This window comes from Mizuhopecten yessoensis, unplaced genomic scaffold, assembly GCF_002113885.1.
Source record: "Mizuhopecten yessoensis strain PY_sf001 unplaced genomic scaffold, ASM211388v2 scaffold9311, whole genome shotgun sequence".
In the NCBI taxonomy this organism is placed as follows: domain Eukaryota; kingdom Metazoa; phylum Mollusca; class Bivalvia; order Pectinida; family Pectinidae; genus Mizuhopecten; species Mizuhopecten yessoensis.
The window spans coordinates 559,194-586,237 of NW_018407984.1; the positions used below are offsets into that span (position 1 = coordinate 559,194).

At 34.1% G+C, this 27,044-nt stretch overlaps 1 protein-coding gene across 1 annotated transcript in view; it reads left to right on the forward strand.

Annotated features, from left to right (window-relative positions):
- Positions 1-14,718: 14,718 nt before the first annotated feature.
- LOC110457813 (paired box protein Pax-3-like) overlaps positions 14,719-27,044 on the forward strand; it is a 19,235-nt gene continuing 6,909 nt past the window's right edge. The window contains exons 1-2 of the mRNA XM_021509239.1: positions 14,719-15,056; positions 18,949-19,497. Of these exons, the coding sequence (XP_021364914.1) occupies positions 14,975-15,056; positions 18,949-19,497 (631 nt within the window). The 5' untranslated portion in view covers positions 14,719-14,974. The remainder of the gene's footprint in view (positions 15,057-18,948; positions 19,498-27,044) is intronic.

A 27,044-nucleotide genomic window follows, 5' to 3' on the forward strand; every position in this document is an offset into this window, starting at 1 on the left:
ACCGCCAATACGTCCCGGCGTTCTGGACGGACAGATTAAACCTGGCTTGTATTTATCCCTTCAGTAAGTTTACATGCGCAAATATTGGAAATATGAATCAATTTATTATGATGTGTGTTTCATCGCAGGTGATTTTGAAAGGACTTAGCTTTGATTTGGTAACGCTCATGTAGCATGAACGCGTCACGGTCCGCGCACTGGCGCCACTACCATAATGGAGCAGCGACGCGCTCCTGGTGGCACATTGTCGTCAATTTTACAACTGATTTTCTCAGCAATAGAATGCTATGATACTGCCCAGCGTGTTAGCCATAGCTTCATCGTGGTGCACAAAACTAATGCACTAAAGCTACCAGAGTCTTGGTATAAAACATAGATTATTTCACATCGCTCCTCGTAAATGATGTTATGCATGGAGTTTTTTATTGGCTCAGAGCCCGGTGAAGTGTGAATAATCTGTCCATTATGCCTTGTTAAGGACATCTTCACCCCTTCTTTGCTTTTTACTGATCATTTCTCGGGGGCTGAATATGAAATTTCACGGAGTAGTATGAGCTTTAATTATGTACATAATGCCATAATTTCATCGCATTCTTAAAGGCGGGGGAAACAGGCCGATGTCTCGCAGTGACAAAGCTCTGGTGGAGTCAGGCTTTGGTTGATCCACAGCAACATGTAAAAAGCATTGTAACGAACATATGGAACAATTGTGTCTGGTCAAATTAAAACTGTGTCGAAATAATGTCTATTTGTATTTCTCATTATACCAGTCCAAGGGGGGGCTCTACATTTGACCCGACGTACATACCCTTGTTGGTTTCCCCAATGTATGCCTTTCTTATTCAGTAGGAAAATGTCATTAAATTGAACGTTAATCCATGGATAAGGAGCGAACATTAACGCCCTGTAGTCCCTATTCCTTCCTTGTTAGGGACGATTTAAATGTGGAGCCACCTAGAGTGTGGACTCGGATAACCCCGGTACAGGCCGCCGTGACCTCCTCTAAGGGCAACAAGGTCTTCATATAATTGGTTCTGGCCGATTAACTATGACAAACAATTGCTGGAGCTGTGTAGACTTATGATATAATACACATATACCCTCCACGCTGACCGTGTCATTTTAATGATAAACATTGGTATTGTTAACAAAAGATGGAGGTTTATATAACTGATATTATCCTTGGTAATGCGCTTTTGTATGAAATAAACTCATTTGTATATAAAGAAACGTGATATTGGATTGCAGTTAATGTCCTTTTGTAATTACAAATTACTCACTAACAATTAGAGGTTATTTTAATGAAAAAATAAAAACAAATAAAAAAAACCTGTTAGAAGTTAAGTGAAAAAGGTAATGGATTCAATATTTCATTGGAATAGTGAAATTGTAAATATTTTATTTTCGTGCCATTTCGATAATTTTCTAAATCCTTTTTTAAATATAATTAGAGTATGTTAAATCAGCTAAATAATGCCATATTTGTCAAACTTGGCATCAGTCTTTTTTATCTGAAACTGGCCATGGCATATCATTTAACATGTTGTCTCTAGATTCCTGAATGTTAAATATACCACAGGACAGAGTAGAAACAAACAAAATCACTGTTGAGACACAAAAACAAATGGTGAAAAAACAACACGCACTGGGGAGACACCAAAACAATACAGAAGGCATCATGATGCTAAATAAAACAACGGTGGTCAAGACAAATAGCAGGGAAAGTGTAGTACTTACTACGTATAGAAGAACTTATCATGATAATAGAAAATCTAAATTAAAGTTAAAAAAAAAGAAGTAAAGGGGATCTTTTCTCAAGACTCTTGTTACATTAGTGTCAAATACAATCAATTAGTAAGAAAAACATAATTACAATGATGTATTATCAGTTTATCTATCATAGAAATAAGATATATGAATGTATAGTAGTAATATAAATTTATCATATACCCTACTGAAGGCAGCTAACCCTACTGGTATTTTTGGGACATTGCTCTTCGAATAACAATTCCGCCAATACAACCCATTTATTAGTGGATAACATTGTAAAAAACAATAGGTTTTGTATGTATACAATTAACACGGGGTTTATTCTTAAACCAAAATAGAGTGAAGAAAACCCCAATTTAAAAAATATAAAAAACAACAACAAACACAGTATTCGTATGTGATGTCTGTTTCTTGGTCAAAAAATACGAGAACTACATAATCACTTCAGATAAAGTATGTGAAAACGAAATCACCAAAACATTACATGGCAATTAAAGAAAATTCAAATGATGATCATTTGGGGACCGCCCAATTGTTTAATGTTTCAAAAAACACATTAAATACGTGCTTTGGGACTTCCTCAGTTTCTGTTGCTATGGATTTTTTATGTCTTTTCAGCTGCTTTTTTTAACTGTTTTTTTTCCCGGGTGTCTAAAACTGTTTTAGAAAATATAGATTCTTTAATAAATTTTAAACTAAAAACAAACATAAATGCATAATTTCTGTTCGATTTGAAAAATACTTTTGTGGAATTTCGTGCAGAGTAGACACAAGTGGATCGTTCGTTAGCCATATAGTAACCCGTCACACAGTAGGCGCGTGTCACAGTTAACATTTAAACTCCACCTACTGTATTACTGTTTTAGTTTAATCCGCTATCTTCTAATTCTGATCTGATATGATTCTTTAGGAACTATACTTTATGTGGCAAGGGATATTTAAACTTATTTCAAGACAGAAATAGATATACTTTATTCGTTTGGTTGAAAATGCGTTTCGCATTAAAACCATTCTAGATTATACAAAAAGAACCTTATAGCATTGCTAAATTGACCTGATGATATGATCGTCTTTGGTCGATATGAATTCATCGCTCCACAAACATATTTTTGCGACCTAAACAAAAGTCTAAATACGATAAACAGAAAAGAATTCATATGAACATTGGCGTTTTCAATGACGAAGTGTCCTGAAGATGACTTCTTGAAACGACGGAAATAGCTAAATTGATATATAGGAACTTTTCCCGTTGCTTGTTGGTTTGGCTCCTATCACATAGATGTCTATATGTATAGCCGTGTCGCCCAGCGTTTTGCAGTTAAGACAAGAAACACATAATGTGTCTTTACGAAGGAAGTGTCGATATTCGATGCGCTTTCAAGTAGATGATGCCCAGTGGATGGATTTAGCAATATAAATGGATCTACCATTCTCCCTTCTCTTCAAAAAATCTATTTTAAGACAACGGATTCCTTTTTAACCTTATTTATAGAACGTACACCTTTAAAATGTCTGATATTAACATGTACTCATTTTGTTTTGGTTTATAAGATGATGATCTATGTAAACTCATACTAGTGCAGTGAGGACTATTTATGCTACCATCACCACCCCCTTTGTGAAAACAACCTCCTGTATACGGGAATTCGTCATCAGGAAGTTGATTTGTTGATTTTACAGGGATTCATCGATGAAAGAGACCAACATTTCACACAGAAGAAAAGTGTCAGCCAGTTGACTTTTATCATAAAGTATGAAGATGGAATATCCTCATTTACGTTCCACTTAATATATATTAATGACACATTAACTTTTGACTGTTTTACTATAAAAACAATTTGATCAATATCTAGAAGAAAAAGTGAAGTTGATGTATTTTCATGAATTGAATGGGGTATAAATGTTGTCCGTAAAATGTGAAAGAATGGCTACCATTCAGACAAAACTTTATTTATCTAAGTTTAAAAAATAGACAGGCTTTACACAACCTCTACATTATTAATACGATTACAATCTGAATTTCAACAATCATACGACATGAGAGTATCTTAATCTTCGGTAAATAGTAACTGGTTTCATTTCTGACACTGCAAGTAAGCAGTGTTGTGAAAAAAGATATGTGTGAACTCTACCCCGATGATTTAAAAATAAAGGTTAAATGCTAAACTGCAGCTTCCCAATATCATTTTCCATAAGTATTCGTTAGATGGACTGAAAAGATATAAATAGACGCCTTTTCAATGTACTGTCAACACCTGTGCCGTGGAGATATTTCTCCTTGAAATGAAAGTAAGTATGATTGATTTCTGTTCCCCATTTTACAATTATAATGGACATAATACTTTGATTAATTACAAAGAAACAATATGTTGAGGTGGTTTAGTTTGTTTGTGTTTTACGTCCTATAACCAGCTATTTTGTTGGCCAGGATGTTTTGGTGTAGGAAACTAGAGTACCCGGAATAAAACATCGCCCTGAAGCCAGTGAATCAATAGAATGGTGTATGACATCATATATGATGACATCGTAACTCACGTGATATACTAGGTATAGTGAAACAGATCATAAAGACGACCTGTCTACAAAGACCGTCTATTTATATCAACCATGTCTATCTAATACACAAAACTGTCGGTAAATCTGTCTCTTATTAAAATACCATATCTTTATAGACCACTAGTCTGTAAAGACCAACTAACAGCATACAATGTATTTATAAAACCTGTCTACAAAAAAACATCTGTCTGTAACAACCATCTATCTGTGACTACCACAAAAGAAATATCATTAATGGTGTTTTCTTTATAACAGCGACTAGTCCATAAGTAACACTTGTATATAGATACTGTTTATGTTCGTTCCCTGTTGTGATTTGAATGAATGCACTGTCGTAAATGTGAAAACAATTGTACGAGTTGAGGGAAGTAACAACACAGAAATACCCTACTTGTAATAAATCCGTTTCAATTGAACACATGACAAATTAACCTTAGTGCACATGATATGCATAATTTATCAGAAAAGAATATTCAAATTAGCGAAATAGTAGGAAATTACAGCAAATGCACTGACAGATATAAAAGCATGTGTTTGTGTGACAACATTTAAAATAAAACTTGTAATTTATCCAACTTATAAGAATTCCCATTTTAACATCTCACCGATAATCACAATATGGACCTCAGCACTTGGAGTACAATGGTCTACGTGAAGGTTTGTTATAGATATTGTTCATTGATTGTTTCTTTGGAGAACAGTGGTCTACGTGTACCTACAACTATTAGTAATCATAAAATGTATGAAGATTTTTGTTTTGCATATCTAACTGATTATTATTACAATTCGTATTTCAACATTTAGAGTTCAGTTGTCTACATGTATGTGTACCTTAAAATAATAAAAGAACATGTGAAAGAAGTTTTTTTCCAAATATTTTTACGCTTCGACGCGTTTATTATTGTAGATGAATAGAACAGAATATTTCCCCATATTCGATTTAAATTATAATTTTCTGGACATTTCCTTGATCAACTCGGAAAAGGAAAATAATTAAACCAGATTTAGTGGTATGTATTGTAAATCTAGATTGTTTTATAATCGGAAAGTCTTACCAACAAGCCCGGCATTACAACACGTACTAGAAGAAACGGTGATCAACTTATATCACAATCGTGTAATGTAAGGTTGTAGTTCACGCTGAGTGTAATCTACTGTACACTAAAAACAGCTGTCGATCACAATAACGAGCTTTTGATTTTATGCTCGTTTATCTATTCGTTACATTCGTGTAATTTTACCATAACGGCCGTTTAGATGGCTTTGATATGGTATTTTATTCGTTTTTTATTGACTAATAACCCGTGCTAATAACATGCTGATCCCAAATGGTTTAGGCATATTTCTTATTCTTTTCTCGTTTATTTACTAATGTGTGGTGTCGAGGGGACCCACAGGTACGGCTAGATCATTCACATATTTGCCGATACAATATTTGCAGGTCAGTTTTTTCACTCGTAGAATATTTGCTGATACAATGATTCTGCTGCAATTTGCCAACGCGATATTTGCAGGTAATATTTTCACTGTTAACATCTTTGCTGATACAATTATTTCTGCTGATATTTGATTCGCTGATACTATATTTGAAGGTCATTTTTTGGACTGACACAATTTTTACTGATACAATGATTTTACTAACATTTGCCGATGCTATATTTTCAAATCATTTTATGCTGATTTAATTTAACCGTTATAATAATTATTTGGTGATTCTATATTTGATTTTATAGTATTCGTTGATATATTTTTTTCTACGTGTCATATATGCTGATATTATGAAACATTATTTGTGAAACTGTCTTCCGAAACTATGTTGCTTGCTGACAAATTGTTATAACTGTATAATTCCCTATTCAACTGTACTTATCTACTTATGGCCAAGTGGTTAAGGCATCAGACATTCTGCTACCACTAGCCCTCCACCAATTCATAACCTTACCAAAATAGAACACTATTCCTCAAATATCTTCGTCATTAACATGAGTTTGTATTTAAACGTGAATTTGTAATAAATATTTGCCTCCGCAAAGCCCTTTAAGATACTTTGACACTGTTTGAAAACGACATAGGTGTATGATTATTTGTACATTTAGAATTAGAATTATGTTGTTTAAAACTCGACGATACTTGAACACGTCATGTGTTCATTGTAGAAAGTTTCATGTAGCATAACCAGTGAAGTGTTTATGTGTGACATTTTAATGACTAGTATGGTTCTTACTCGGTCACCTTCATCAGACAATGACCAGTTAAGCGTTTGTACAAAAAGGTGTAAAATATGTACAAGATGGCAACATAAAGTCTATAAGTTATAAGTGTAAGAAAACTTAAGAAACGTAAGAAAGTTATATATATATAAAATGACATATCAAACCGACAAGCCGATTAGGATATGCTTGGCTTAAATCTGTTGATGTCATTATTTATGAGTTATAATTAGTTACCTTAAGTACGACTGACGAGTCTTCAATGAACAAATTGGCTATGTTGTGCAGTAAAATGTTAACATTTTTTGGCGTTCTGCATCGACAAATTAACATGTTAAACAGGCGGTTCCTTACTTCCTGTTTATAGTAATTGTTAGTGTTTTCTCTAAATGTACTTGAATAACTTTGAACAGCTTATTTATTTTTGAGAATATTTACGGTAGCAAACCATACATTCATCTAAGTTAAATCATGGTGACAATAAATGTGATCCATACAATAAGACCGAGAAGAAAGATTTCCTGATAACCAGTAAATAATTAGAGACAAAATCACTTAGAAACACTAACCGCTGTAATTTATTCTAAGTAGTTAGTTTTATCTCTGAAAGATTGTCTTATAAATTTGAAGATTTTTTTTTTTAAAAGTGGAATATTCGTGTTTTATTATATGACATTTTGAATAAAGTACTACATCTAGCTCAAATAAGCCATTTAAAGAAGCTTTAAAATACATAGGTTACAATTTGTTCCTTCTTTGAATACATCAATCTGATGTTCTAATTTAGATGATAAATTTCAAATAACAAAAGTAAGGAAACTTATGATTAGGATTATCAGAGTATATAATAATAGCAGCCAGTCTGATATGTTATCTTTCAAATAATTTAAATTCTTGTTAAAGAAATATTATCTTGTATTGTGATTTAAAGGAAATTGGAAGGAGTGCTCTTTTTCTCAATAGTTTTACAGATTTTGTAAAGTTTCCAGTAATATTTACGTGCGGCCATTAGCTATTTCCAGGCCCGTTTCACACATATTCTATATTTCGTGAGCTATTTACCAAGATAAATGTCTATAGCCGTTATATGTCATCAACGTATTCCTTTCAAAATCTTAACAACATTGATGTGTCAATTCTTATATCACTTAGGGTATGGTTATCTTTTCAGGGTTTACGTCTTCATAGCAGCTAACTTTATGATATACTAAGAAAGTATCTGTAACTGTTTTTATGTTCCTATGAAACACCAGAAGTTATACTGTAATATGATATAATAGTAAGTATATCTCACTAAATAATTATCGCTACTGACCATACCCACTTTACACATGTAGGGTGTCCAAGTCGCGAGGAGGTGCGAACATCCTAACGGTCAAACAACTGGGAACGCTGTAAACGGAAGTGACCATCCCTCGTGTGATACTGATCTAACAGAAATGATCATGGAGATGTCTTTGAGGACGGGTCGGTGAAGGTTTACCAATGTGTGGTCGACCCTCTCACTGATTTTATCAATAAAATAGTGTTTCAAATTACTGGTCAGTCTGTCTGTATGTGTTTGATTACAGGATACTGACCATGCCTTCTTTAACACTTCAATCGGTCAGCTGATGGTCATCGTTATTTGATGTGGTCATTAGTAGCATCAATGTCCGTGCGGGAAGAAAATCACAAAACTAATAAGCATAACTTCCCTGTTTACACAAGGCTTCCGATTTTCAACTCGAAGAATTTTCATGGTTATTTGCTAAACATTTATCGTGTGACAAGGATTAAATAATATGTAAAAAGTAATGCGTATGGAAATGTCTGTATTTTATTTCCTCGGCTTAAATACATCATATCCTATGAGTAAGACTAAAATCAAAACACAAGTATAATAATAAATTATTTAATATGGCATTAATTTGCGAGGAAGGTTAATAGGGAACTTTACGAATTCACAAACATTTAGACTGAGTGTGCTTTTACCCCGAAGTGTGCTTTTTACCCCGAAGTGTGCTTTTTACCCCGAAGTGTGCGTTTTACCCCGAAGTGTGCTTTTTACTCCGAAGTGTGTTTTTTACCCCGAAGTGTGTTTTTTACCCCGAAGTGTGCTTTTTACCCCGAAGTGTACGTTTTACCCCGAAGTGTGCTTTTTCTCTTTTAGGTACCTTTGTACTGCATCTCTCTTTCGAAACATTTAAGTGTCACCAGGGTAATCACGGCCTACATACATAAACTGATCTATTTGCACATCAAGGGTCTCTCTCGTTAATCACATGGTGACCAAAGGCTTATGTTGCCTTTTTAAAACAATAGTTACTCAATACCTTAATGTATATAACTCATTAACGTTTCTTATTACAAAAACGAATAGTGTAATTCTTGTGCAGTAATACAATGACATTTTGATTCGTTTTATTTTAAAATCTTTCCCAGAACAATCTGTTTACGTGAAAACCCTGTTAATCTGAAGAATTATTTGTATGGTTGTTCTTTTCATGAACAGAAATCTTCGAAAATATTTAAATAGAGTTATTCGAGGAGGTATCCTGAAATTTTAATGCTCGCTATAATGAAGTGATTCACCGTATCAAATTGATATCTGTGTAGCTGAAAAAAACAACGTCATTTATATCCAAACAGGTGGTGGATCGAGGAAATACATAACGTGAAAAATCAGGAAAGATTTTTAAAAAGTGGACCAATCTACACGCCAAAGATAATGTTTTTAATGCTGTTCAAGACGATCATTTCTTTATTATGTAAATATTTCTTTAGTACCTATCGGCTGGGCGTTGTATTAAGTTCAATCTTCGAGATTTAATTTCAATAATCAGAAGAAATACGATGTAAGGGAGTACCTACCGTATTTACGAACTTAGAAGGACGATGTAGAAAGCATTACAAAATAAGCACTCCTACTGCAATGATACCAACAACTCGCCAATTTTTTATCAGTGTTCAAATATAAATATATATCCAGTGTGTTCCTTGACATATTTTAACTTGAGCTGAAATGGCACATTAACTGAGAATGATTTTTTAAAAACTTTATTGCATTTGCATCCAATCAAAGTTACATTATATGGACCAATCAGCGAATTAACACGTCCCCTCACGTGTAGAGAATATAGCAAAGGAGAAAGATGTCAATAGAGGCACACTTATAATAATACACAATGTCAGCTTGAAGGTACAAGATCATTTACAGATTACAGAATTACAGAAATACAGATTGCGCACAAATATATAGTTCAGTTCAAATGTTTTTTTTATTCACAAACATTTATAATACATTATACAAACATGGTTGAACACACATGAATAGGACACAGAAACAAGGGTTAAGGTAACAGATTTATATAAGTGTATTTTATCGTAACTAGCATTAACAGCTATAGCTTCAGCGATAGGGACGTGGACAAGTATAGTATACAGGGGGTGAAAAGTAGAAACGAGTTGGAGACATTCAGTGAAACAATGGTACATGTTCACAATATCATATTCCATAATTACAGTTGATTGTGGCGTAAACAATACATATTGTTGTGTTATTTAAACTTCAGGTCAGACATTGGCTATTGAATTAAATATGATTAAGAAAGAAAGTAAAATGCCTCATTGTTAAATTCAATTTACATGTACTTTGCCTGATCAATGATAGTGTAGTACTATGATTATAATGAGCATGTGGATGATCTTTCTATAAGATCATTAATTTAGTACTGCATTGTGATTTTTTTTTTGTTTTTGTTTTTTTATCTAATAGCGACTTAATCAATGAAATTACGATAAACATATATGGACAACGTTAAACACTCCAGTGTGCTAGCAAATGACAACACCTGCTTTAAGATCTGGGATATTCGAAGATACCATTTAAAGTTTAAACATATTTAATTGTCTAAACAGAAGACATACAGGCGTAGTGATTCGCCAGAACGTTCTCCAACTTATGAGATACCTCAACGAAAGGCGTTTGAATAAATGTTTATTTAGCTCAATTAATGGAGACAGTACTTCTGTCAAAACAGTCCTCCAACGAAGCTCTGACGAGTCTTTGTTATTTCTTCGTCATCCTTGTACTACATAGCCATCCGAGGAACGTATCTTTGGTTATTATACTGGTGTTAAGGGCAATCAATGTTCACTTTTACCCAGATTTGGTAATAGAGAATCAATGATAGAAATGATAGGAACGCACATGGCATTGCACACATTTGCTCTGACCAAATCGTAGATTAGGAAACATTTTCCAGTTCCATAGACTTTCCTTAATTTATTGAAATTCCCTTAATAAAAACACCATATGAGAGCATTGCAGAAGGTAAAGGATATGTCAAATACATTTTTTTCTCCTAATCCAATAATAATTTTCTATGGAAAAACTAAACTACAGAGTTTCCTCACGTGAAGTAAAATTTGTGAATCTGGCGCCTGGTCCTCAATGCAAAATGTTGAAATTTCGTGAGCCACATCTCAGAAAGGATACACTAACAAAGATAGAATATAGATATAACCTGTCAGATTTTGTTTGAAAATTTTGAAAGGCGATGCATACTTTTAAAAGGATTTCATCATAATTCTTTTCCAAACAAATATTAACTGGTTGATTGTAAAATGACCTCGCGTTAATTTGTTAGTATAAAACATTATCAACATCAAAAAATCTTGGCAGTTCTTTGTCATAACCATTGAAGTTGTCTCACTTAAATTAATTTCTAAAAAATTGATCCGTTATTTAAAATATTTTGTCATTTAATTAAATCATCAACAACAATATCGACTGTTTATGTTAATCATAAGTACAAGATCGACTCAATGATCCCGCTCTGGTCTACTTCCTATCTGGTAAAGGGGCGTCACAATAACCACCTTGTTAAGAACACAGTAAAAATGGTAACCTAGACAAATAAGATTGAATATTTACATATGAAGTAAAAAGAAAATATTAGCACAATGACAAAATCTAAATTCATCCTCAACACATTAAAAAACACCAGCTCACATCGAGTTTTAATCACCAAATGATAGCCGCCATCTTTCTTTGTGGTGTGACGATGATAACATTTTGCCGTGATGATACACTAATCTGTAAAATACTAACTTGGTTTTTGTATCTTTCCTCGTTATTGTAATGATATTTTCATGATTGTATGTGTAAATTACAGATATACATATTGTTTTAACTAAAATCATTTAAATTTAAGTAACGATGTTGGTTCTGGAATGGATACTTTTTTATTACAATTTCTATTATCAATTTCAACATTATTTATATAAAACACATTCTATATTGTCATATCAACTCAAATAAACATGTTTTATAACTACACTATTGTGTATTTTAATGAAAAAAATTGATGACCTCTGCACTATATATCGTATTTGATTGACACATCCCTGTAGCACACGAGTAAATTGGATTGTTCTGAAAATACAAAGGGTTATTGACAGACCAGGGTTTTGTCCTTATGCATGCTAACTTGAAGATCAAATATTTACGAGAAAGGCAATTTCATTGTAAACAAAAATTACAAAGAAAATTGATTTTTGTTTTATATTTAATGTTGAACTAGCATATAAGAATAGGAAAATACTAGAAAAAACTGAGATTTTCCTGTATTTCATCTAAACCAACACTAACAATAAAATATTTGCATACACATCGACCCCGATAACCAGCCCCCTCCCCCTTATCCTCAGAGGTCTCACGTAGAACAGAATGTCCCAGAGGTCTACCCGCCTCTGATCGCAGCCACACTTGCTGAAGACGAATTAAAGATGGTTTAATCATCGGAGCTACATGTTGTAATTAAAGTAATCCTTACAAGAGATGTCTGGTTATCATGTTTATATAACTCGAGTCAGTTAATTTTCAAATCGTATAAAGACACAAGGTTTACCAAGTGCTTTTGCAATATGGAAATTAAGTACTCAGAGGTATTTGGAGATTTATAGATTTTTAGTTTCACAAACTTTTCTTAACATCAGTTTATCTATAGTAAAAGAAAATGCTGGGGTAAAAGAAAAATGTAGCGAGTGAAACGTTACCCATTTAGTAATGCTTTCCCACAGAAAACTAAGGTAACGCTCGTGAGATAGTAGTCCTGTGTAAGTAAAAATGGTATTTCAAATTATATGCTGTCTCCTCATGACCTTGTATGAAAATTTAACTGAATACTTATACAAAATACATTTTTTAATTATTTATTAACAAGAGATTTTATTTAGTGCGCCGATAATAAGTTATGATATCAATTGCATTTTTGTGTTATTACTTCATTTAAGTTATGGTACTCTCAATATAATATCGGCATCTAACTTTATACAAACTCGTCGCCTGTCAGAATATGACAAATAATAAGATAGGAAAGCTTGCATTTAATCCATGTGTAATTGATTATTTGCAATTAATTAATTTCACTCTAAGCGATATGTTGCATCTACAGCTAACACTTCACTTCATACCCCCAATGCCTACTTGTGATCTCATTAAGGCTATTTCACGTAAGTGGACCATCTGTCAGCTTGGTAAGACGGAAGCGATTTATTTATTTATTTATTTTGTATATTGAAATACTATCTTGTTATAATTATTAAAAATAAAAATCGATTCATGAAGGTGTTCCACAGTATTGACAGCAAATAACATAAAATCAGGTCAAATATATATATCAGCTGAAATTAAATACCTTTACAAAATGCACATTATTGGTATTAAGATCACTCAGTCATTTGGATTTGAAATTATAATAAAAAAATTGCATAGTGGTTACAGCTTGAAAACCTTTTACCAGATTTCCTCGTTCAGGGCTTATATGGCAGAGACATTACAGGGAAAAAAATAACTTCTGAAAATCGGAAATCATTTATTTAATGAAAATATTCAAACCCCATATTTGATACTAGTACTGACAAAACCTGTATATAAGACATGGCAATATTCAGGCTGTTTCATATTGTGTTGTATTCTTTTATAAATATAAGGAAATTGATTTGGGGAAAAAAATAATATAATATTAAAATAAATAAATAAATTCATGAAATTGTTTTAGAAAATCGTCTTTGATGCTGACGAAGAAGACATGGCAATACTCAGGTTTCGTTTCTTTTCTATTCGTCTTTAAGGGAAATCGATGTGAACAAAATATAAATAAGTAAATACATTTGTAACGTTATCGTTCTTAACAGAGAGATCCTTATCACCCATGTTTTACACAGATATTAGACATTACTTACGGTTGAAATGTCGCCATTTATTTCAACATTTTTTTATCTCATTTTTTCTTTATGTATATGCACATGTTTTAATCCTCTTTACAGAATAATTTATAATCACTTCAATAAACATGTTATATCAATAATAAATTCTCAATACTTACAGATTTACGTAAATGATGTCGGCAATTTTTATCACTGTTAAGAATTTATTTTAGACCGAAGAGACAAAATATTCCTACCTAGAGAGGAAACTGTGGTCGTCTCTCCGTTTATTTCTGTGCTAAACTTGTCGGATTGGTAAAACAGATTATCATACAATATCGATAAAACCTATAAAGTGTTTATACATAGCAGAAACACGTTCAGTAGCACTTCTGTATTTTAATAAGATTTCTCTATAATATCTTTTGCCCGCCTCTATATCTTAAAATACCCGTTTTTTCTCCTTCATCAATCATAAATGCCCCGCCCCCTTCGACAACGCGTCGCTTTATACCAGGCAGTTGCGAACGCAAAACTTCTACGAGTTCTTTTTCATTATCATTTTTTTTGTCAATTGGGGACAAAAAATGAAATTGAAAGTGACAACCCCAACACAACAGTGATGCTTTAATCGCGACCCGTTCAGGTATATTCTGTCTGTGTAATATTATGCAGAACTTAAGTCTCGTAGTTTGCTCCAGGTCTCTAGTCGCCAGTGTAATCCGATTGAAGACTCGGCCACGCCCATTTCACCTCAGGTGAAAGAGAAATGAACAGCGCTGTAATTCTGCAGATACCTGTGTAGTTTTTACCTGCGAGACACGCCCCCGTTTTGTCAATCTTACGGTTGTATTTCGATGAATCCCAAAGTGACATTCTGGAGACAAATTAGTTTTGCTTCGGTTAATTTTAAACAGTATAACTGCTATCACGTGACTAATCTGATCCAATGGATTTGTCCATCGGTGATATAAAACATCGGTACAATCAAAAAGGCAAAACCTCTGATAATTGATTGCATACCTGAAAAATGAACTTACTCAGCACAGGTAAAACTGTATCAGTAATAGGCTTAAAGGTGCGATTTGTCTCCTCATTTTACAAACTACATTATAACTGGTGACTATTCACCGTGGATAACAGAAATACATTTGTGTGGGATTTCCCTTGTCCGTGATCGTGAATCTAGAGTACCTGAGGGAGACAGAGGACTATATACTAGTGACGAAGAGACGTTATCACTGATGTACCCAAACAAGATGATCAATAACATGTTCTCCTACCACCTGGCTGCTATGGGGCTGCTCCCAACATTTCAGATGGAAGGTATATACAGTATATATATAAATACAAATTGTATTGTTTGTGCTTTAATATACGCCTCTTCATAATGTATTTTACTGCAACTTCAGATGTAATAATAACAGTTTTATTTACAGAATAAGAACGTCATTAACGACAGAGTGCTTACGACGGAAACGTGTATTAGAAGGAATTTTAAAAAGAATATGATATAGCAGGGTTGTAATTGAGAACTAATCAATTAAGTCTTAGCTTTTTATCCAGGCGGTTGTGAATAACTAGTTGTTTAGGCTGATAAACATTGTCATAAGGATATTACATGTCATTGTCTGTAATTTGACACTCATTACATTCAAGAGATGGGAATGAAATGTAAACAATCATAAAATTAACTCGCTTTACTAAATCACGTTTACAATGACACGGATTAACGTCCGGTACGACTCGCGTCGTCTAGGAATTAGTAATATACAAACTTCTAATCTAAAATCTGATTTTCAAAATAAATTGATTTCCTGTAACCGAGACGAAACGTTTCAAGTCCGTCCACTTCCACGGTGATATGTTATGGTGTAGCACGGCCTAATTTACTGTAAACAGTATAAATTTGCGCCAGCATGCTCCGTGAAATGTTTTAATTGGCCCCGCGTCAAGGTACGAGCGAGTACTGTGATAGTAGTTTCGGGTAGTATCCAGGAAGTAGTTTTCAAAATGCACACATTTTAATAGTTTCAATGACATCAAAACTATCAAAAAATATGGATTTAAAAAATGTGCATTTAACAAAAGTATTCACTTATAAACTGGTGATTTCTTTCGAAAAGCCGGCCTTTAGAATTAAAGTGATCAGCGCCTCCAATAACGGCCTAAATCGCACTGATGATAATATTCTCGAATGTTGTTTCTAAACTTTAAAATATATTAAAACTCATGATGCATTAACTGACCTGCACAATCTGGTAATGTAATTATCAGTGTGAATCTCTTTATTGAAAGGTCATTTGATCTGAGGAAGGCAGGCTTGCAACGTGATATAAGTATGTTTAACGTTATATATTCATATACACGTGATTTTTTGTTTGTTTTTCTTTTTGTGTTATTCAATGTGTTAATTTCAAGTCTGGTTTATATAATGTGATATATCTGTGAAATGCAATAAATTGAATTAAATATATTTTGGCATTTTAAATAAAGAAATAGGAGGTTTACTTGAAAAAACAATACACTAAACAATGTTATTTTACACGCTTCGTAGTTTCGAAGTATATTTCAATTGTAATAGGTACCAGTAATACGTGATAACAAATTTAACCAATCGTATTGTCTTAATTGTGTGGATCCTGTACATGTAATTTAACGGAAGACTAAACATCATTAAAAGCTGTTACTTCAGTATAAACTTTTAACCTAATAGATTTCGTTAGCTAAATTATTTTGTAAAGATTTAAGAGCTCTTTGAAGCGCTAGTAATTTCTAAATTAAATTTAAATCCAGATGTATATGTGACGTCGCCATATTTGCTATCGTTTGAAAATTTTGGAACTAAAGTTTAAAAGTTTTGTCTCGCTCGATCAGAAACTGATTAGGGGCGCTTTGGTATTAAAGCATATCGACTCAAAGGGCGCGACCAGATTTGGTAGACCCCGGGTTCCCTTTGAGGGTACATATAGACCAATTGATATTTCATTGGCCAGAGTTAATTGATTGTAAGATACATAGCTAGGGTTAGATGATGGAGAAATGCACCAGCTTGTATGGTAACGTGATCCTATTCCACTCCCCGGTCGTTCTCCCCCTCCCCTCCGTTAGAACCCGATACAGGGCCCTACTGCCGATTTCCGTCATTGTTTCTAGCAAAATTATTCATGAAACTAATTTGCATATCAGATGATTAGATAAAAATTCACGCTCACAAGATCAGTTTGTATGAGACTTGTACGCAGGTCGTTTATCGTGTATGTGCATATAAATTGCTGGCGACAGGTGCGTGGGGGAATTTTACACATTCAAAAATGATGGGATTTGCTCGTATGGAGACCGAGGCTTTGTTGAAAGGTAGGGCACACGTCTAGATATACATATAGGTCGGACAGAAATCTCGCTTTTAACACTGTATGTAAAAGTCTGAAGGATTTCATGGTTTTTGTGGTTGACTTGGCAATGCGGGTAATTCAGATCTACCGGTCAATCGAAGCTATGAAATCGCCTATCCGTGAACATTTCCATATGTCATGGTATATTACGTTTATACACGCGCACGAGCCTCCTCGCACGATTTATTACCAAATAGAGATAAACTTCATATCGATCTATCAAAGTAATGTGTAAATACATGTACATTAATTATTGCATGAAATTTTGATAAGTCAAAAATCGCATATAGGAAAAACCACAATAATTGTTTCTGTAAATAATCTTTTTAAACGTGTCGTTTATTATAAGAAAATACATATTTCGTAATGTATATGCTTTTAGAACAACCGATGTGTACTTCATAAACGGGTGGTGTTTAACGTGAATTTATAGCATTAACTATACTTAACAAATAGGTACATGATAAATGCTGAAAATCACCCACGTGCTGTCCGCAAGTATCAACACATACCACGTGTTCATTTAGGACATATTGTTTGCGGTTTACAGTTACATGAATTTGAAATTTGTTAATTTTCTAACATTTCGTCTGATTGAAATATATATAATGGTTTATTTAACACGACCAGTGAATATTCCTGGTTGTCTGATATACATTATTATTTATGTTAACAAACAAAATAAATAGGAAAGTGTTGTTTATCAGAAGAGAAATCCTTAGTTGGAAAAAAGATCAGATTTAAGGGATAAGTATGATATATCGTCTGCAACAGGTGCTACACTAATGGTATATAATCACAAAAAAACCCCATTAAAGTCTACTTGTTAAAAACAATTCATTTAGAGTCATCAAATTTATCAAAAATTTTAATTTTGGCACACTTTCTTAACCCTAACCTGGCGTTTAATTCAAACATTTCCAGAAACATACTGAGAAAAAGTATATAAAGACTTACAGAAAATATTTAAGTGGTCACAATATTTGCTTTAATGTTTTACTTACCTCTGATGACTATACTTTATATATAGGATAACACGAATAGGATCATGTTGATTCCTTTTGATTTCATTTTAATATGATTAAGCTTTATCATATTTTTTGGTAATCATGATTATTAAAGTGCAAAAGCTACTTGAGCACAATTTATGTGAACCACACACATTATGTGAATTGTCTCCCAGATAACAGGCAACTTTTTGGTTATTGATAAAAAGATATCTTAACATGGGACAATAAAACTAACATTAACGCACTTCATGTCATACACAAACAGCCTGTAACAGATTGATTAAAAATAGAATAAACAAATTCACTTAATTTAGGGAAAATGCTGTTATATTTTTCGCTATTTCCACCATTTTTTTTTAAAGATAAAACAAAAATGTCTAATTGCAAAAATATACAGGGTCACAAGAGGTATGCCGATCTTGTAATATAACGTTCTGTTCAGTAAACTATTTGTAAATTAGAACTCCGCTATATTTGCAGAAACACATATCTCGCTTGGCCGAACCCCTGTGCTAAAATGGATCAAACATATTAATTATTTAGACTGATGATTGTTCCTGACTTAATGGATAAAATCCCAATCCCATTTTTTTTTTTAGTGAAATGTGAAGTTCAAGTAACCATGCAAGCAAAATCAACATCAAAGAACATGCAAAAATAAAAGCATGTTCAACCAAATTCGATTAAGATAAAATGAATACAATTGTTTTATTGACAATGTAGTAAGTTTATATGATGGAATTATTGAAATTAAAATATGCATTTAACCTCAACATGTTTAATATTAAAAGAATGTTATTTTTTTGTTTATAGGTCAAGGTCGAGTAAATCAACTTGGTGGAGTTTTTATAAACGGGCGACCCCTCCCAAATCATATCCGCCTGAAAATAGTAGAGCTGGCTGCACAGGGGGTGCGTCCGTGCGTCATCAGTCGTCAGCTAAGGGTTTCCCACGGCTGTGTGAGTAAGATACTCCAGCGTTACCAGGAGACAGGCAGCATCCGCCCGGGGGTAATCGGCGGCAGTAAGCCTCGAGTCGCCACCCCGGAAGTGGAGAGAAAGATAGAAACATACAAAAGGGACAATCCAGGTATTTTTAGCTGGGAGATACGGGATAGGCTACTGAAGGAGGGAATGTGTGACCGTAGTTCCGTCCCTAGTGTCAGTTCTATCAGTAGGGTACTTCGGAGTAAATTCCATCGTTCCGAGTCCGAGTCGGACCTGGAGGCGGAAGCGATCCTGAAGGAAGAGGAGGAGGAAGCCAATGGCATCGCTGATGATATGAGCATTAGCGACAGAGGCGGAAACAAGCACAGTATAGATGGCATTCTGGCTGACAATAAGGACGATAAGACAGACGATGGTGAGTAGGACGTGCGGACACACACCGCAAATATTAGCATAAATTTACATAATGCTTATTTAAGGGTATTGCCTTGTTTATTGAACACTTCTTTTTATGCATCTAATTAGACAGATAAGAGAATAGTGCCACAGAATTGTGTTTAGAATTGGTTCGTAGATCAATGGAATCTCGGAAAAAGTTAACTCGTTACATGATAAATTGTCATAAACAAATATAAATGTCTATATAGACTTTTTAAGTTTTGTTGATCAAATTTAGCCTCTTTGTGTGCAGTGACAAATATACTTTTCAGCTTAAAATCCACTGATTAATCTGCTGTAGTCGTCTAACTATATCAAAGACAAAATTGGAAATATTCTCCCGTCCTAAAATAATTTGATTTTGAGTGTCGATAAGTGATTCAAGATCCTGCTAATAGGCCAATTCCTTCACGCCGATAAAAATGTTATCAGGACACATATAAAACCAATTTATCTACAATTACCGCGGGTCGGCCCAGCCATGTAGGGCCAGTGTGAAATGTAACGGAAGAGTATCACGTCCATTAATTAATTGTTTCCGAGGTTATCGCGTAAAATTAGTGATAACAGCGATTGATGCTTCTTTTTATACGATAAAATAAATATTATTGCTTCAGGTGCGAGTGGGTGGGTGTGGCCGGGGTTAAAGGGGGCGTGTGAACGTAGAGTGTCAATCTGTATCTATCTGCAGAATGTCGATTTTTTAGTACTTTTGTGTTTTTTAATTCCGCAAGCACAATACTCCATCAAAAGAGGAAGCTACATGGAGTACAGTTGCTCTGATGAATCTGGGTCGTGATAGAACTTAAATAGGTTTTCGTTCTCTGCTAACACAACTGTATTATATATATATATAAATCCATGTATAGCTATATAAGGTTTTAGGTATTATACTTACTCAGAGCCTATGTTTATTTATGTAACAGCTTCGTCAATTTTATTTCTATACAAATATAATTATCTTCAAATGCGCGTCGCACACAGAACATTAACATTTTTGTAAAAAATGAATAATAAACCACACACATAGGACCGATACGCCGATTTCCCCGACACATAACACCAGAGATTTATCTCCTATAATCCGCTAGTTGCACGTTCTGACAAATGGCTGCATGACAAACGTTGTGTGATAAAGATGTGTATCGATTTGACGTAGGTATATAACGCTATCTATGTAAGGAGGACGTGTCAACCACAACTGTAGAACATTCCGGATTACACGGTCGGATAATACGACCCGAATCCGAGTCGGATATTACAATGTTCTGCGGGATGAGCATTGTTGTGGGTACCGACATTTAAAAACAACTTAACAGGACAGTTCTGTTGAACTTATGTTACGTAATTTCTTTAAACATTTAAAAATCAATATTTATAAAAGAAAGAAATAGGACGGATCTGATCTGTTAGAATAGATACTGAATTCGTATGGTTTTCTAAAACTTTTACTGACTTTTCAATATTTTCACTATTTTCACTTAACATTTTTACTGATCTCCCAAATTGTTTTCAAAATGCTACTGGTAATTCTTTGCGATATGGACCCTATTTGTCGGAACAAATTGCTTCAGAAAATGCTCATATACCTTGGCTAATTACCGGTCGATGAGAAATCCTCGTAATTAAAACGTCAAAACTTACCTTTTGTATAAATTTATAATATTAAGCATTTATCTTTAATATATCCTTGTTCGAAACCGATAAGAAGAACTTAAGAAATCTGTATAATGTAACCCGTTCCTCTGTATTTCCCTAACCTTTCCTTTCTGCATTGACACGTCCGTGTCCAGTTTATGGTATCTTCAGTGAAAATCCCAGAAAGAATTAAAAAAATAATATACATCTACATCAAGGATTGCGTTTACCCTATATTGATTTCAAAATAAGGGAAACATTTTAAAGAGACCACCAATTAACCTTTCAGATATGTATGATATTCCTTTGTGCCACCTAATCTTTTGCAGAGAACCCAATTTTGAAAAGGCTAGCGCTAAAACTGGCTATACAAATTCTATACCTACACTTGTTATATTTTTGCGTAAATGATGAACACAGGGTCCGGTCCACATCAAACTACTTGAATATAACCATTTAAACGCAATGAACAACGTTATTTAAAATGAAATCGAAGCGGGTGTCATTATAACATGGCCCTATGTTTATCTTGTCCTTATGCATACTAATGAGCTAATTACCATAATTACATAACCACAGATTGTGTATCGGGTGTAAAGCGGCCTCAGCACAAATATCAATGAATATAAATTAGTGTCTTATTGACGCAGAGATCGGGGGAAGATGAAGGAGAGGATATCTCTGGCCGTGTCGGGTCTCTGTACGCATACGCTATATATATCCATGTTTTTATTTTAGCTTAGTTCCTATTTTGTCTCCACTCCCCTATTTTCTCTTTGATTATATTGAAGATAAGTGATGTAAACATCTTATTGATTCTATTGATTATTTGTATTGTACAATGTTTTGATAACGTTTGTTTTTTTACTTTTTAATCTAACATGAAGATAGAACTGTTGATACAATGTTTGAAATGTATGTCATTTTTACATCCTATATGCTCGCGATATTCTGTAATATTGCATGATTTGAGATACCTGAAAGTCTTCATAATGGAGTTAAAATCACCAAAACACAATGTTTAATAAAATTCACGTTGTCAGAAAATATGCCAACAAACTTAACATTCACTTAAATTTATTACAAGATTACGTACAATATATATACGAAAAGAGTCATGGTTTTAAGAGCGTTTCCGCGGACAGACGTTTTACGGGGCTTGGTAGTTAAAAAAAATGGATGGAACATGATCAATGTGTATTCTTAAAGAATAATTTTATTTTTTAATCCTATTGAAATTCGTAACACTATCATGAAATATTGTCTAATCCTTATTTTTCACCAAAGAAGATTGTTGCGTTATAACGTTTCAGATAAACAACATAACACCGTATTTACATTTGTACAAATATCGATAGTAAGTCAAACAGTGATATCGTAAGATGAAATTAAGAAATAAAACGGCGCCCCAGAATATACATGTACTTTCAACGATTCCACGATAAACTGTATGAAACAAACCAAATCAATTAACTTCAACTGGTAGAGCACTGGACTAGGAAGCTGGGCTTATATCATTATTTAAATCAAACTATAATAAAACACGCGCCTGACGGGTAGCGATGATAGTACACATTTTATGAGATAAGCGTAACTATCAACACCAACGCCCCCGCTCGTTTGCTACTGTAGGATATGCAATCTAAATTGTTATCGTAAAAAGAAACGGAACGAAATACGAAAATTGCCAGAAGTATGGAATGCGTTTTTAAAGAGTTACCAAATATTATTTAAATTTCATTCTCTATGGGTGATTAGGAATCCGTGTAGCCGGGGGTGTGGGTCTCTTTGATGTTTGATATCTCTAAAGAGCGAGACGTTTCTCACGGGTTTTTACAGTATATACTACAATAGAACTCTTCAGCTCAATTGATTACCAATTTCCCGCCATTTTTCGTTGCACTGGTTTTGCGTTTTGTGTCGTCCTCTGATTTATAAATCTTGCCATAGTTACAATGAAGGCTTAGAATTAACTTTCACTAACAATAATTGATTAATTTGTAATTAAGAACTTGATGTAGATCGATTCAAATTCGTCAATACTTTCTTACATTGCTTAGAAGATTATTAGTTGATTTTTTTCTCACGGGAGATTGATTTTCTCGTCCCTCGTTCAATTACATTCAGGTAGTGTTAATTAGCAGTGCCCTGGACACTCATGTTCCAATTCACGTGTTTTACATGTGTCATTAGACGCCGTAATCTTCTGTATATTAGATTAGCGGGTTCTAGTCTCGATACCATATACTCGTTCATTTTCACGTGTAGTGTACCATAAAGACATTTATTATTTTTTTGACTTCTAGATAATGAAAACTTAGAACCTGTCACATACATATTATTTCACGTAAGTCGAGATGATTGTCTGTGAGTACGGTTTGTAGCTAGATTTATTGTATTAACGTGAAATCGACTAGCATCATTTGATTGAGCGAGATGGAGCGAAAACCCTCCCACAATCGAGTAGCTAGATAATTAAACAGAAAAGTGTCCTGTGTATACCTCGTACCTTACCAATCAATATGTACAATTGTATATATTTATATATAAGGCACTAAAGACGAATTAAAACATGAAATTCATAGCAAAATGAAAACATGATTATTTCTCATTGAACAGCGATATTTAAAAAAAAATCTAGTTATTGCGAAAACTAAGTTTCACAAAATTTGGTTTGAATGAAAAATATCTGAATTATTGTTTGTTTCTTTTTCTTTCTTTAATTAAATGCTCAAACACCTAGCGCACTTTTATGGTAAATCCTCCAGCAATCCAATAGCCAAAACATGATCTTGCTTATACCTTGCTAGCAGCCTAGATTGATATTTAAGCCGAAGACGTGTTTATGTCGCTAATGTCCACGTGACCTATAAAATATGTAACTTCATTAATACGTCTGACATTGTAATTACACATTTAATTAGCCGACATGATTTGATTGCCTTACCGCAGCGCCATACAGCGGGAATCCAGCGCTTATATTCCATAATCTATTTCACCGCCTACTGTGAGAACAGCGGCCATTATCAGTTATTGGGGCTTTTGTTTCGTATCCCATCATACATATTTAATTAACACGTATTCGTGATTTTGATATGTACAATTTTTTGAAGTACAGCTTACTATTCAATAGAATTTTATCCCAACACTCCTTCTTTCAATAATAATCCCAAGATCATATGATATCCGTTTCAATGTTTTAATAAGATATGGACTTCGAGAGAATTTAAGCCATATCCTACATGTCTTTAAACGTCTGTTGACAAGGAGTATATAAGTGTAAAAAACTTTCAATATTTTCAATACTTTTCGAAATGAAGTGAAGTTTATTAAGTGTAATTTTTCCTAAGAAATATTTTCTGCGTTCATATTCAAACACCTGTTTTACCGCCTGAACCAAAACCAAACACAACACGTTAATAACGGACAAATTCGCATTAAAGTACACAAACTATCATTTAGTTTAACACATTTTTCGGTTTATGACCACAAAACACGTTTAAAAAACAGTTATCCGAGTGTAAAATGTAAGTCTCATAGAAAGCTACTCATTAAAAACTGCTGGTCTCCTGCTCGACTGTAGAAGGGAAGGAGTCCGAAAATGTTCAGTGAGTAAATATTCCATGAAATTTTCGAAGGTAGAGTTCTATCGGGAGACTTTTCAAACATATGGTAAAGAGCAATGATTTTTTTTGTTGACCGCAAAAGCGCGCAACTCGTGCTTTAAAAATGGCCATTCGGTAAGAATACTCGAGGAAACATAATATAATACTGATCTTGTTTAAGTGGCGTTAAATCCGAATCTTCTGGGGTAACTATCCTATGATCATCCATCAAATCGATAAGATATTCTGATAGTATGTCACACGCTTTAACGCCTAAGTGAGTATTGAAGGGTCAGTGAATGTTCTACATATATGTACTTGCTTCTTGGCATAAGGTACTATTTATGTTTATAAGATACTATTTATGTTTATAAGAACTTGATATGTTTCATTGGGATAAGTCGAACACTCCACACCCCGGCCAACAGGACCGTTTTAGTAAGTAAAACCATAATAACCACCAACACAGGCTAGTCCGTGGCGCCACTATTCCACCGGAAGTCGTTTGAAGTAAGTGACTTATAACATCAAGGACGTTGACAGCTTCTGTGATAACCAGACCTCCTGACTGACCATCTTCAGAATGACCACTCTCCACCGTGGACAGTAATGACCATTATTTCCGGGAGACATGCTCCGTTAGCAGTCTCATCGTCAGTAGCTCCTTCCATTCCGCCCCCACGCATTCACTTCCGGTATCGGAATCGTATCAGACAAAATAAAATATAAGTTTCCGGCGTGAGAAGGATAAACCATGAACATTTCTCAATTTCATGCAATAATGAAACTTTACTTAGTTTTTTTGAATGGCCACCGTCTCTGAAATATTGAATTATTAAGGAAAATAATAATAATTCGAATATTTGTTGAAAGTTCTTCACTAGGGGGAGATAAGCTAGTAGTAAAGTGCAGCTGGGAAATTCTCGTTCAAACATTGGGGCTGGTATCCAGTCAAGATTAGCCGCCGTGTAATTGTTGGGTATGTAGTGTTATTTTACAAGATATTGTTGGGTATGTAGTGTTATTTTACAAGATATTGTTGGGTATGTAGTGTTATTTTACAAGATATTGTTGGGTATGTAGAGTTATTTTACAAGATATTGTTGGGTATGTAGTGTTATTTTACAAGATATTGTTGGGTATGTAGAGTTGCTTTACTAAAATACATTACCAGAGTTTTACATTAGCTCTACGGCTCATCGACAATTGAAGTCATTTAAGACCAAATCAATAGACACAGTACAGAATTGCTTCTTTTTACCTTACTAATATCATAGCCAACTGTCAGTCGAGGGTTTTCTGGTTCATTTCACGTTAGTTTAATTCAAACACATTGCATTACAGGAGCCTGCTATCACTAAATTTCAATAATTAGAATACTTTTGTTGTTTGTTTGTCTAGTTTTGTCGTAAACGGTAGATAACGTCAAACCTCCTTTGTAGTTATTTATTTGTGAATTGACCAACTAGAATTTGATTATCACCGATTAGGTATTGCTTTCATGTATTTTTTTCACAAATAAACCCCCGGGTTTTAAAAACCGCATCAATGGTTCGAACATACAAATGATAGCATGGATGAGACAGTAATTGACGGTTTTACCATTTAAAGAAAACAAATCGGAACTGAAACCATTTGTTATCAAAGAAACACCACTTTTACTCTACATCGGCCTTGTACTAAGTACATAACCCTCGAATCAAGAAACAGAAAAAAGTTAATCAAATCGTCAGTATGTGGTTAATAGCTAGAGGGTCAACCCGACCACTGACCCAACACGGCCATTATCCTTCACAGTGGGTGGTCACCTGTTCTCATCTCTAAGTGACCAGCGGTCAAACTGATTGACAACTGAATCGCTCGTGGTCATGTAGCTTACATAATTAATGACAGGGGTATCTATAGAACGCCCCCTAACGTCAATAGATAGTTAAACGTCTCAATCAGGCGCAACATTTCAATTAATTGTCAACTTCATGTGTGTTTTATCACTTGTCCCGACACAGAAAGCGATACCATCTCGTTTGGCGATCAAATACGGTGTAGTGTTTACAAGCCGAGTCAGATATAGATACGCGTTATTACTATACAGTGGAGGAGCGTCTAGCGTTTTATCATTTGTAAATTGTCAAACAAACACAGTGAAACTTGTGAAAATGTCATCGTCATATTTAAAGAATTTAAGAAGAAAATATTCTCGAAATAAATCTGTAGATCAGTGGCGGATCCAGAGATTTTTTGGGGGGTTCAGGAACAACCCCCCCCCCCCCCCCCCCCCCCC